Source organism: Miscanthus floridulus, chromosome 1 (genome assembly GCF_019320115.1).
Source record: "Miscanthus floridulus cultivar M001 chromosome 1, ASM1932011v1, whole genome shotgun sequence".
Lineage (NCBI taxonomy): Eukaryota > Viridiplantae > Streptophyta > Magnoliopsida > Poales > Poaceae > Miscanthus > Miscanthus floridulus.
In genome coordinates this window covers 6,216,949-6,228,812 of record NC_089580.1, presented here as the reverse complement: position 1 = coordinate 6,228,812, position 11,864 = coordinate 6,216,949, and the positions used below count along the sequence as shown (strand labels likewise).

At 44.4% G+C, this 11,864-nt stretch overlaps 1 protein-coding gene and 1 non-coding gene across 2 annotated transcripts; one reads left to right on the top strand and one right to left on the bottom strand.

Annotated features, from left to right (window-relative positions):
• Window positions 1–4,802: 4,802 nt before the first annotated feature.
• On the top strand, window positions 4,803–4,874 carry TRNAD-GUC (transfer RNA aspartic acid (anticodon GUC)). The gene has a single exon. It is a non-coding gene; the product is annotated as a tRNA-Asp (tRNA).
• Window positions 4,875–6,983: 2,109 nt separating this feature from the next.
• LOC136532789 (probable UDP-arabinopyranose mutase 1) lies at window positions 6,984–9,512 on the bottom strand. Its single transcript, XM_066525660.1, has 4 exons — window positions 9,021–9,512; window positions 7,933–8,183; window positions 7,677–7,845; window positions 6,984–7,573 (listed from the first exon to the last, which is right to left on the bottom strand). Exons 1-4 carry the CDS (start codon window positions 9,360–9,362, stop codon window positions 7,241–7,243), a joined length of 1,095 nt encoding a protein of 364 aa, XP_066381757.1. The 5' UTR covers window positions 9,363–9,512; the 3' UTR covers window positions 6,984–7,240.
• Between the last annotated feature and the right edge of the window lie 2,352 nt (window positions 9,513–11,864).

Sequence of the window (11,864 nt, the reverse complement as noted above, 5' to 3'; positions counted from 1 at the left end):
ACTCTTAACCATTTCTTACATCACTTTTAATACAACATTAGAGTATAATATTTATCATTACAACAGCGGAATATAATCATATTATCAGAGTTATGAATAATTTAATATAATCGCGGAATATAAACATGTGAACAGGATTATAACGGAATTAAACATCTATTCATGGCATGATGAAGCATTGATAAATAAACTATGGCAACAGATTATAGAACTTTCATTTATGAAAACATTTAGTGAGAGTTGTAAGTAAAAACTACGATCGCAGCGTAAAGGAATCATCTCTGAGCCCACCAGGAGGAATCCACACACAAGAGTCAGCTCTAACATCCACCTGTCACCTGCAACAGGGGAAATAAAACCCTGAGTACTCAATTATACTCAGCAAGACTTACCCGACAGGAGAAAAGAAAAGACTCCAAGGATATGCAAGGTTATCTGGCTTTTTGTTTTATTGCATTTGCATGAAGCATTACTAAGCGTGCATCTTTATATTCGATTTTTATTAATAGCCGCATTGGTTCATTAACTAACCATTATATGTAAGCACTTGTGTTACTTTCAAGCAGGTGGTAAACGATCAGATTTCCTTTTCCTTCCATCTTTCATCTTTCAGTTCTTACTACGGTGCTAGACACGAAACAAGTCGTACCGGATTTTCCGGCGATTCATGAATCAATGCCCCCAGCGGGGTACCCCGAAAACACACGCCCCGCTTGTACCTCGGGCACAAGCAGGACCAACCCATTACCCTCCTGTCCTAGGTCTCCGTCCAAACTGGAACTCCAAGCCACCGCCTCTGAGTCCCGGACTTAGTGTGGTGCAAGGACCTCCTCCACCAAAAAAAAACCCTGACAGTCGGTCTGGAAAGAGCCAGAACCCACGACAAGAGAGCAACAAGTCTTCCAAGCGCCCATACACAAGTATGTGCTCGGGATAATAAATCTGTCACTTGCCCACGATGCCTTATGCAATGATCGGTCCTTAACCGACACAGACAGGGAAAGCAGTGTAACTAAGCTATGCCCCGTGTCCATGGCGACACCACCTCTTACACCCACCAATACCCAAATCATATCCCTGTCCGGTCACTATTTTTCTTTCCACCATTTATATTTTTCCAAGTGATAATAATTCCGTAATATATTTTCTTTCTCTTTCTCTCGCGAGTGACAGACAATTACTCGACTTCTACCGGAGTCCTGTAGCATAGCAATCTACACGATCCTATCATACTAGTAAGACTCATAGGATAAAGATATATATATATATATATATATATATATATATATATATATATATATATATATATATATATATATATATATATATGCAAGTGGGTTTCATTCAACTCCTTAAAACTTAATGCACAAATATAATTTAAACTGCAGAAAAGTAGGGGTTATGCACCGGGGCTTGTTTGGGTAACATATATATTAAAAGGTTAGTATTTGCATCTTCAGATCATCCACCATTAACTGGATAGAAAGCCCATTGCATCATCTCCTGGAGAGAATACCATTACACTATCTTTGGATTTCCAATCATCCTTCAATTGATCCGTTGAGCCATCATCGTACCTATATGATATGCATTGATGCAAATGCATAGATGTAAATAATCGGCGACAGCCAAAACACTTCGAAATCCGATCACGCCTCACAAGCTAACGAGATAGCTCTAACGCTGGTCTACGTATTCACGTTGTCGAATAAGACGTTATTTCCCAACAAATATTTTAGTTATACAAACCCAAGTTGTTTCTTTATCCCATTCTATCCATTTAATCTTTATTCAGAATAGGGCATCATTATCTATTTAGCAACTAATTATTCTGGAGCTACAAAAATTACAGTAAGTACCTAATATTGCTCGGAGCCTACTGTACAAATTTCAGATTCAATAATATTACCAATTTATCATAAAAATTCCTACAAATTTATATTTTTCAATATTAAGTACCTTAAATTAATTATATAGCTTCCAAGAATATTATCCAACTATGTGAACAAAATATACTAACAGGTAGATCATGATTTTGGAAGACTAACAAAATTGGTTTCACAATTTTTAGACCACTACACAAATTGCTACTGATTTTACAAGTTAAACTAGAAACCTATATTCGAAAAGCATTTAGATAATGGAAAAGCCGGCCGCAACTAACTAGCCCAACGGCCCAGCACGGCCAGGTCCAGCGGACGCAGGCGGCCCAGGCAGGCGGAGCGCACACGTGGGCGCGAGCGGCCCAGCGTGGCGGTGGCGCACGCGGCCCAGCAGACCGGACCAACGAGCGGCCTAGGCGGGGCGCCGAGCAGGCCGGCCCAGCTCGCGGCGCGGGCAGCACAGGCGCAGCGGCCACAGGTCGGCCCGACACGCGGGCGCAAGCGGCCCAACAAGCCGGCCCAAGCGCGGCCTGCCCAACAGGCCTGGCGATTAAGCAGAAACAACCCTGCGCTTCTCCTTATTTAGTACACTACTGTTTATATGGGTCACATAATTTGCAAAAAGAACCCTGGAACTACTCGTTTCTTACCCCTAGGTCCCTCTCTTCATCTCCAAAACAGAGCACGGACGGGGAATCGATCCGCCGGCCCAATCGGCAGCTCGCCGGCGGCGGAGGTGACGCAAGGCGGCGCGGGGAAGTGCCAGCGGCTCCGCCCGCAGTGGGGCAACGCGGTGAGGTGGAGTTGCACGGACACCAAGGTGCCGAGCAGGCACGACACGGCGGCTCGAGCACGCTGCGGCTGCAGGACCCGTGCGGGCCGAGGAGCTTATGCGTGCACACGAGGGGCAGGGCACGGTGGCCATGGCCATGGCGACCACGGCGTGCCACGGAGGCGCTGAGGAGGCTCGCGGTGAGGCGGAGCTACGCGCGGACTCGACGCGCCTGCGAGTGCGGTGAGCAGCGCGCGCTCGTGGGCGCCATAGCGGTGGCGAAGGGAGGGGACGTCGGCACGCAGGGGAGCGGTCCAATGCGTCCGCGGCAACAGCGCTGCGGAAGCGAAGGGAGGCGGCGTGGTGCTGCGCCGTCACGGTCGCAGGCGCAGGCGGTAGCGGAGCTCGACGCGACGGCGGTCAGCAGCGAGGTGCGAGGCGAAGTGAAACCGCCCGTGGCTCGGGCGACGACGGTGGGTGACGCGGAAAGCAGTCGCGCTGGGAGGGGTGGCGCCGAAGGACGCGGTTCGGTGTGGACCATGCGCGCGCGGTGGCTGCAGCGCGTGCATGCGACGCGGGCGGCGGCCCAGAGCGGACCAGGGCTCGCGCGTGCAGCGACGCTGGAGCGGACGACCGAAAGACAGGGAGGTACCACGCTAGAAGGAGAGCAAGGAGGCGTCGGTGGCTGCTGCGGTCCTGGAGAGACGGTGGAGAGGAGAAAAGAAGGGGGCGTGTGAAGTAGGCCAGACGACTAGGACGCTGTCCATCGGCGGCTTGGCACGGCACTGGGGCAGTCCAGACAAGCGATGATAGACTGAGACAAGCCGCAGCAGGCAGGGACAAGCTGAGCCAGGCAAGGCAAGCAAGGCAGGTCGCAGAGGCAAAGGGGCAGAGCGAGCAGCGGTGCCTTGCCCAACTTGTCCAAAGGGAGCACACGCACGAGCAGCACAGTACCGGACGCAGAACAGCCGTGGCATGGACGAGACGACTCAACTCGGTGGGACGCGAAGACAGACAATACAACGGCAGAGGCAACGCAGACAGAGGAAAAGCAAGGAGACACGTGCGGACTCAGTTACTTCTTCAACACGATGGTAGGATGGCCTGGCCCAAGGTGGCCGGCAGAGGTGCGCCTGTAACGCACAGGAAGGGAGTGGACACAACGTGGGCAAGAGCAAAACCACGTGAACCAATTTCAGACGCCCAGCGCAGCGGACCAATTTAGATGCGATTGGATGGGAAGTTTTGCAATGAGAGAAATGCAGAGCCACGACGAGAACGCGACGGCGAATAATTTCCATGCAACGGGTACGTTGTACGCTAGGAAAAATAAACAAAGCTGTTGCGCGCTCTCTCTCGTCAGTTCGTGCTTACCGAAATAAACCCGTGAATATACATATATATATCGTTCTATTTATTAAGAGACTATGTTTTATTTATAAAAGTTGCTTTTCATACTTAATCGTTCGCTGACATGGTTCGACATTCCTAAAAATTTCTACGCACTGCGTAATTTAACTTGGGCGTTGATTCGAGTCCACAAAACTGGGTCACCGGATTCACTTATCACTATATTAAATAAAAGAAATTCTGAGAAACTCGTTTAAAAATTTGACTTAGACCTAAATCACGGTGCTAAACGAGCTCGTAACACCATGGGTGTTACATGAACTTGTTCCGGAGTGTCAGGTTGCTATAGAAACCTTTGTATTCCTGGAACTTGAAAGATATGTACCTAGTATCTGCGACTAATAAATTTGAAAAACTAAATCCGATGCTAATGCTTCCGCTTGTTGTCGGTCAGGATTGGCCGATATTGTTACTCGCCTTGTTTAGATTGAGGTTAGGAATCAGTATTTGGCGTTGTAACACTTTTGTTTGTATTTGACAATTATTGTCCAATCATGGTCTAACTAGGCTCAAAAGATTCGTCTCGTAATTTACAATCAAACTATGTAATTAGTTATTTTTTTATCTACATTTAATACTCCGTCTAAAAATTTAATGTGATAGAGAGATAGTGAAAAAACTTACCTAAACAGGCCTCTGTAAGAATAGAGAGACGAAGCTTCGTTGTCTTTTTGTTCTTGTCATGTGGTAAGCTGTTTGAGGAGTTATTCAGTTTAGTGCCAGTAATAAACAACCAAGTCGTTGTAGTATAGTGGTGAGTATTCCCGCCTGTCACGCGGGTGACCCGGGTTCGATCCCCGGCAACGGCGGATTGGTTACTTTTTTTTGTTAGTCTCTTATTTTCTTTTCTTTTTGTTTTTATCTACTCAGAAAGTCAATGAACTGATATTCTCTCACAAAAGAAGATGCTAAAGAAACTCTTGTGTCTTGTCCAATTCATTTTACCAACTCTGACAGATTCAATCACTCACGGAGCTCAAGCATTCGATTTTCATTCTTTATTATGTCGGTGGCAGATTCTTGTCGGTGGCACATGCTTTACCTACCGTGTTTCTTCATGCAAATTTTGCCGTAGCTCAGACTTCAGAGTTGGCTCAGAGCTAGTACTGATGATGTGCAAGACCATACCCCCGTCATAATACTACCTGAGCTTCCACAGCTCAGTTCAGAGCTACTGGTGTTGTAACCCCTAAAGCCAGGGCCCTTGTTTAGATTGCAACTTTTTTGGAAAAAGTCTACTCCACTCCCTCAACTATGGAAGGTGGTCTACATAACCCCCTCAACTATGAAACCGTCTGTTTTACCCCCTGAACTTTCCAAAACCGTCTAATTTACCCCTGGGCGGTTTTTCAGGGCGGGTTCGCTACAGTAACAGCGGGTCTGCTACAGTGACAGCGGGTTTGCTACAGTACCGGTGTTTTGAATTTTCTTTTTTTTGTTTATTTTCGTTGAATTTTTGAAAAATCATAGTAAATCATAGAAAAATCGTAAAATGAAAAATCTAATTTTATTGGACTTCACATGAGTAGATCTACACAGTGAATATATAATACGGTATGTTTTAGTACAAATTTTTTTTGTAGCTTTAGATTAATTGGAAAATCCAATTTTGTCTGTAATTAATTAGAATTTATCTATAACTAAGTTATACATAGTCCAATGAGTACGAAATTTTTACTATAGTTCAAGCATACAATAATTAGCGTACCATAAAAATTTTACCACAATTGGACCATAGAAGCTGCAGCTATGAATTATTCCAATTAATTACAGACAAAATTAGATTTTCCAATTAATCTAAAGCTACAAAAAAAATTTGTACTAAAACATACCGTATTATATATTCACTGTGTAGATCTACTCATGCGGAGTCCAATAAAATTAGATTTTTCATTTTACGATTTTTCTATGATTTACTATGATTTTTCAAAAATTCAACGAAAATAAACAAAAAAAAAAGAAAATTCAAAACACCGGTACTGTAGCAAACCCGCTGTCACTGTAGCAGACCCGCTGTACTGTAGCAAAACCGCCCTGAAAAACCGCCCAGGGGTAAATTAGACGGTTTTGGAAAGTTCAGGGGGTAAAACAGACGGTTTCATAGTTGAGGGGGTTATGTAGACCACCTTCCATAGTTGAGGGGGTGGAGTAGACTTTTTCCCAACTTTTTTCAACCTGATGAATAGTACCACTTTCGTCTTATTTGGTAAATATTGTCCAATCGTGGACCAACTAGGCTCAAAAGATTCATCTCGTGATTTTCAATTAAACTGTGTAATTAGTTATTTTTTTACCTACATTTAATACTCCATGCAAACGGCTAAAAATTGATGTAATAGAGAGAGTGAAAAAACTTGGAACTTTAATAGGATCTAAACAAGGCCTGGGTAAGACAAGACTACCAGAGGTCCAGAGCTTCCGCAGGTCACAGTTCAGACTCCAGCTGAGCCCTTGTTTAGATTGTCTTAAAATTCTAAGTTTTTTCACTCTCTCTCCATCACATTAATTTTTGGAAGCATGTATGGAGTATTAAATATAGGTAAAAAAATAATTAATTATACAGTTTAGTTGTAGATCACGAGATGAATCTTTTGAGCCTAGTTATTCTATGGTCGGACAAAGTTTGTCAAATACAAACGAAACGTGCTGCGGTGTCCAGATTGCACAAATTTGCAATCTAATCAAGGCCTGATTTTGTAAAGCATGGACAAGAGCAGATCGATGGGCATTCCAGCCTGGGTAAGACAAGACTACCAACCAGAGGTCAGAGCTTCCACAGGTCAAAGTTCAGAGCAACTGATTTTGTAAGCATGGACAAGAGCAGATCAATGGGCATTCAGGCTGACAATCTGAAATCTTAACTATCGCCTTGGTTACACAAGAAAAAAAGGCAGCAATGCACATTCATAGACATGCTATAACACAAACAGTGCTTTGATTCTCAAAATTACACAATATAAATTATTCTCTGAATTATGTAAATGATAGTGACGACAAATCCCTTTCATCAACTACAAAAGAACCACCTGCTTCATAGCAACAAAGAATTTATAAAAGCTGCTGCTGAATTGATCTCTTCCCTCTCAAAAAGAGCTATATCTATGGGGCCTAGGCAGGACCCAATCATACTTTCTTTTCACTTCAGTGGGCAGTGAAGGCACCCCAGGGACTCCATCTACTTGGCCTTGCCATTCTCGGCGGCGGGGGTAGCCGGGTTCAGCTCATCCCAGGCCTCAATCCAGGTGACCATGGCGTCAGCGAGCTTGACAAAGTAGGGGTCAATCTTGCCTAGCTTCTCCTTCACCTCTCCGGAGAGGTAGAGGTAGCACTTCTGGACGGTGTCGCAATCCTTGGGGATGGTCACGTTCTGGAAGAAGGGGATGATGTCCTCCTGCCAGAAGATGCCCTTGTATTCCTTCCTCAAGTTAACAAAGGGGTTGCTAGCCTTGCTGTGCCAGATGTATGGCAGGCCAGTCTTGACTCCCAGGCTCAAGTGGTCGCAGATGACCTAAAGTTATCATTTTACAGTTGTATAAAATCATCAGTCCAATGGACATTATGTTTTTAGGAACAAAATAAACTGTAGAGGCAAGAACAGAGAGACCACACACCTTCACACACCATCCTGCCCACATGTCGTCGTAGCGACCAATGGGCTGGCCATCACCCATGAGACCAAAGTACATAGCAGGGCCAATGAGATCCCTATCGAAGCAAAGGTTCATGCCGCACATGGGAAACAAGGTTCCCTTGGGGATTGTCATGACAGCATCAACATACCTGAAAGAAGGGGAGTTAGACCCAACCCTTGATGCAGCAGGACAGCTGCCAGAATGTCAGATAAAAAATGAGAACAAAATGCAATACCTCTCGTTCCTCTCCTTAGGCTTGACCAGCTGTGTGGGAGCATCATAGTCAGGGATGTTCAGCCACAGGCCGTGGGAGACAGCAGTGTGGGTACCCTCCCTGAGGCTGAAGGGGTATCCACGCACAAAGTCAGCACCCTCGCGGTAGGGGTCGTACAGGGTGTTGAAGAAGAACGGGGTGGATGGGCTCATGATGTTCTTGATGTGCTGCTCAAGAGCATTGATATCCTTGCCAGTTGGGTCCTTGGCAACCTAAATGACATGCAAAGATATTTGGTTAGTGCGATAAAATAGCAGGTGTGCAATGATGTAGCTCTAGTTCAGATCGTGGCACCTGCCCGCTCAGATGGTAAAATTCATAATTCAATCGCATAGCTGGATATTACTGCTAATGTTTCTGACAGATCACAGTGCTGCTAGCTCAGGCGATCAAAATTCAGAATTTGATTGGACTGCTGGATACTACTTCCAATGTTACTATAGATCATGATGCTGCTAGTTCCATTGTCAGAATTATGAATGTAGTGATGTGGATCTTACATGGAGTATGTAAAAATTAAACTAGACTGTGAATTACAAAAGTTGTGACTGCTCGGATCTGATCTGAAGCAACCATCTAGTCCAGATCCAATAACATTAGAGCATTCTGTCACGTTTTGGTTATTAAGTAAATGACAAACTGAATGTGCCAAGCTTGTGATCCGCGATGGGATCACATAAACAAGGACCCCCGGCCAAGATGAAAAGGAGGTGGCACTAACTACCAGTACGAGGTGGCAAACATCTAGCAACCCCCGATCGTAGGTATGGCTAGCTGGCAGCATCCCCTGTTTCCTGTCGGAACGGCGGCACTAGAGCTACTGAGCACAGCCAGCTGCTCCGGATCGAGATCCGTAATGCTAGACTACCCGCAACCTCCTACGGATCAACGCGTTTGACCGCGCGCGACTAGATCCAGATCTGACCCGGGCGGATCTGGTCCAATTCGATCGAATTTGACCCAGATCCGGCGTCAAGACCCCGCCTTTCGTTCGGATCCACGGGGAATTGAACGAAACGAAACGCGAGAGAGAGAAGAAGGAGGCTTACGAAGCAGTCGTCGTCGATGGTGTAGATGTACTTCTTCTTGGAGACCATGTAGCCGAAGCAGCGGCACGCGGAGTCCTTGAAGGAGATGCAGGAGGCCTTGGGCCCGAGGATGCGGTTGATGTCGTTGCGGTTGTAGAGCTCGTAGTCGAAGCCCTCGGGCACCTTGATGGTCTTGGTGGGGTCGCCGTCCTGCACGATGATGAGGTGGTAGGACTGGAAGAAGGGCCTCCACATCTCGAGGAAGTCGAGGTTGCGGATCGTCGGGATCACGATGTCGAGCTCGTCCTTGAGCAGCGGCGTCGAGGGGACCGACGACCCCGGGACCGTCACCGTGCCCGCCATTGCCGCAGACGGTGGTGGGTGGTGCTGGTGCTCGCGCCTCCGGATCTCGATCTCTCTCTGCCCCGCTCTCTGCTACCGGACCGGACCGGGAGGTGGGGGGAGATCTTGGGAGCAGAGGAGGTTGGGAGGCGTGGGAGGAAGCGGTGGGAGGAGGTGGTCGTTATATAGGAGGATGCGGATGCCCCTCCCTCTGACCCCTCTTTAATTTTTCCTCTCTCTATAGTCTTCGCTTTGCCTTGATTGTTTTCATTTTAGTTTTCGTCTGTTATTAGCTTTGTGAATTTTCTTTTCTATCTACGTCATAGTATAGTATGTTTGTTGAAATTTTCTAATGGATCCAAAAGAGGAGCGGTGCGTTGGAAGCTACTGGAGGTGCAGTATGTATACATGTGGTGGAAACATTTTTAAAATGTGAATTCTTTCTATAAAATTCTTCTACCACTCCACTAACATTTCTGCCACTCCAAGAGCGATTACAAGAAAAGTGGCTAGTGAAATTGTTAAGTTGGGTTTTACCGGTTCTAACTTCTCTGTGCACTATAGTAAGAGTCAAAACCATACCAAACAGACCGTTATTGTGTTCTAATAAAAGCAAAATACATCGTAGGTCCATTAACTTTTGGTCATTTGTCACCTAGGTCCATCAACTCCAAAACTACATTTTAAGTCTAAATCCCTTTGTCTGGGGATTAAATCCGACGTGGTATGCACAGTAAGCTGCCACCATGGCATGAATGTCACGTGAGGCTCACGTGATGGTCGATTGCTGATGTTATTTTTGCCGAAAACCCCCCTGCCTTTCTTTCCCTCTCCCACTTCAGATTCCCGCGGTGGATCTGCGCGATGGTGGCGACGCTGCGAAGACGTTGCGAAGTGGGAGAGGGAAAGAAAGGTAGGGGGATTTCGGCAAAAATAACATCAGCAATCGACCATCACATGAGCCTCACCTGACATTCATGCCATGGTGGCAGTTTACTGTACATGCCACGTCGGATTTAATCTCCAAACGAAGGGGTTTGGACCTACTGTAAACCACTAAAAAAGTTAATAGACCAAGAAATGTAGTTTGAGAGTTGATGGACCTAGGTGACACATGACCAAAAGTTAATGGACCTGTGATGCATTTTGCTCTTCTAATAAAGTGGCTGAGTCTATTTAAATAGTAGTTTGTATAAAAGGGAATAACTTGTGTACATGTGCTTAATAATGTGGTAATATTTTATGTTTAAACAGTTGCGTTACCATTTAAGCATGCTTCCACATATCGTGGTTTAAATATGTGATCCTCAATTAATGTCTATATATGCATGTCTTATTGGTGCATAACCAGTAACAGCATAGTTTCCTCCCATTTATTCGACGATCGAAATATGGCCTTACTGATGTATACAATCCATGTAAAAATGGTGTTTGACCAGCTAAATCAACTGGAATAATGGTAATGGCTAAGTGAGATCTTCCTACTGGAGTCCAACTTCTTACTAAGAGTGACATTTCTAAACAGCTTCATCTTTATATATGGTATTTCCCAAAAATGATTTGATTTAAGACAATACATCGTCAAGGTAAACTTATTAGAAGAGTAATAATAAACATGCTACTACCTTCTCCGGCAATAACAACAATAATAAGGAACGTCTCAACAATGACTATGAAAGGAGAGGTTAGAGTTTTAAGGCAACAACAAAGGGTACTTTGTTTGGTACTGAAGGACAGCAATGACTATTGGGGGTTAGGCAACAACAAAGGGTACCAAAGGACAGAATGCCGACAACACGAGAGGTTGAAAAGCGTGGGAGCTTTGTTTGGTTATACGTATTAACTTACTAACAACAAAGGTGCTATTATGAAAATTTCATTTCTCCTGACCAAAATACAGCAATAGATACGTGGGAACTTTTTTTTTTTTTTGCCTTGAAAGCAATTAAGGAATATTAACCGGAGGTAATAACAAGTCTTATTAGCATATCCATAACTTTAGCATAAACATTGATTTCAGATTTCCAGTTGTTCATTGTGTAAGACCAGTCTGGATAGGGTTTCATGAGCACCAAATAAGCTAATGTGGAATAATATTAATTCGAGAGATATGATAAAAGTTTCATGAGATGAAATGAGTCACATAGGGGATAAAACTTGTCTACACTGTTTCCAATATATGAGTCATGGGAACAGTGAGATGAAACTCCCACTGAGACTGGTCTAAGAAATAAAGAAAAGAAATAGTCTATCAATATTTATGTCTATATCTATACATCTATATCAATATTTATATATGTACATATATATCTATATCTATATCTATATATTTACATATTTGTATATCTGTATATCTTTATACATCTTATCTTATAATCTTAAACTGCACTAGAGTTATATCTTGACATGCAAATTGTTCACGTTAGCAATCCATTATCAGATGCAATTACAGCCCACTAGTATCTGCAATTATGATATACATATCAGCGAGAGACATCATTTCAAATCACATTAATTTATAAT

Excerpts from the sequence above, each read along its gene's own strand:
- LOC136532789 (XM_066525660.1), bottom strand. The coding sequence starts at position 9,362 with ATGGCGGGCACGGTGACGGTCCCGGGGTCGTCGGTCCCCTCGACGCCG. Across the intron at positions 7,846-7,932 it reads CCTAAGGAGAGGAACGAGAG|GTATGTTGATGCTGTCATGA; the intron begins GTATTGCATTTT and ends CCCTTCTTTCAG. Across the intron at positions 7,574-7,676 it reads GGGCAGGATGGTGTGTGAAG|GTCATCTGCGACCACTTGAG; the intron begins GTGTGTGGTCTC and ends TGATAACTTTAG.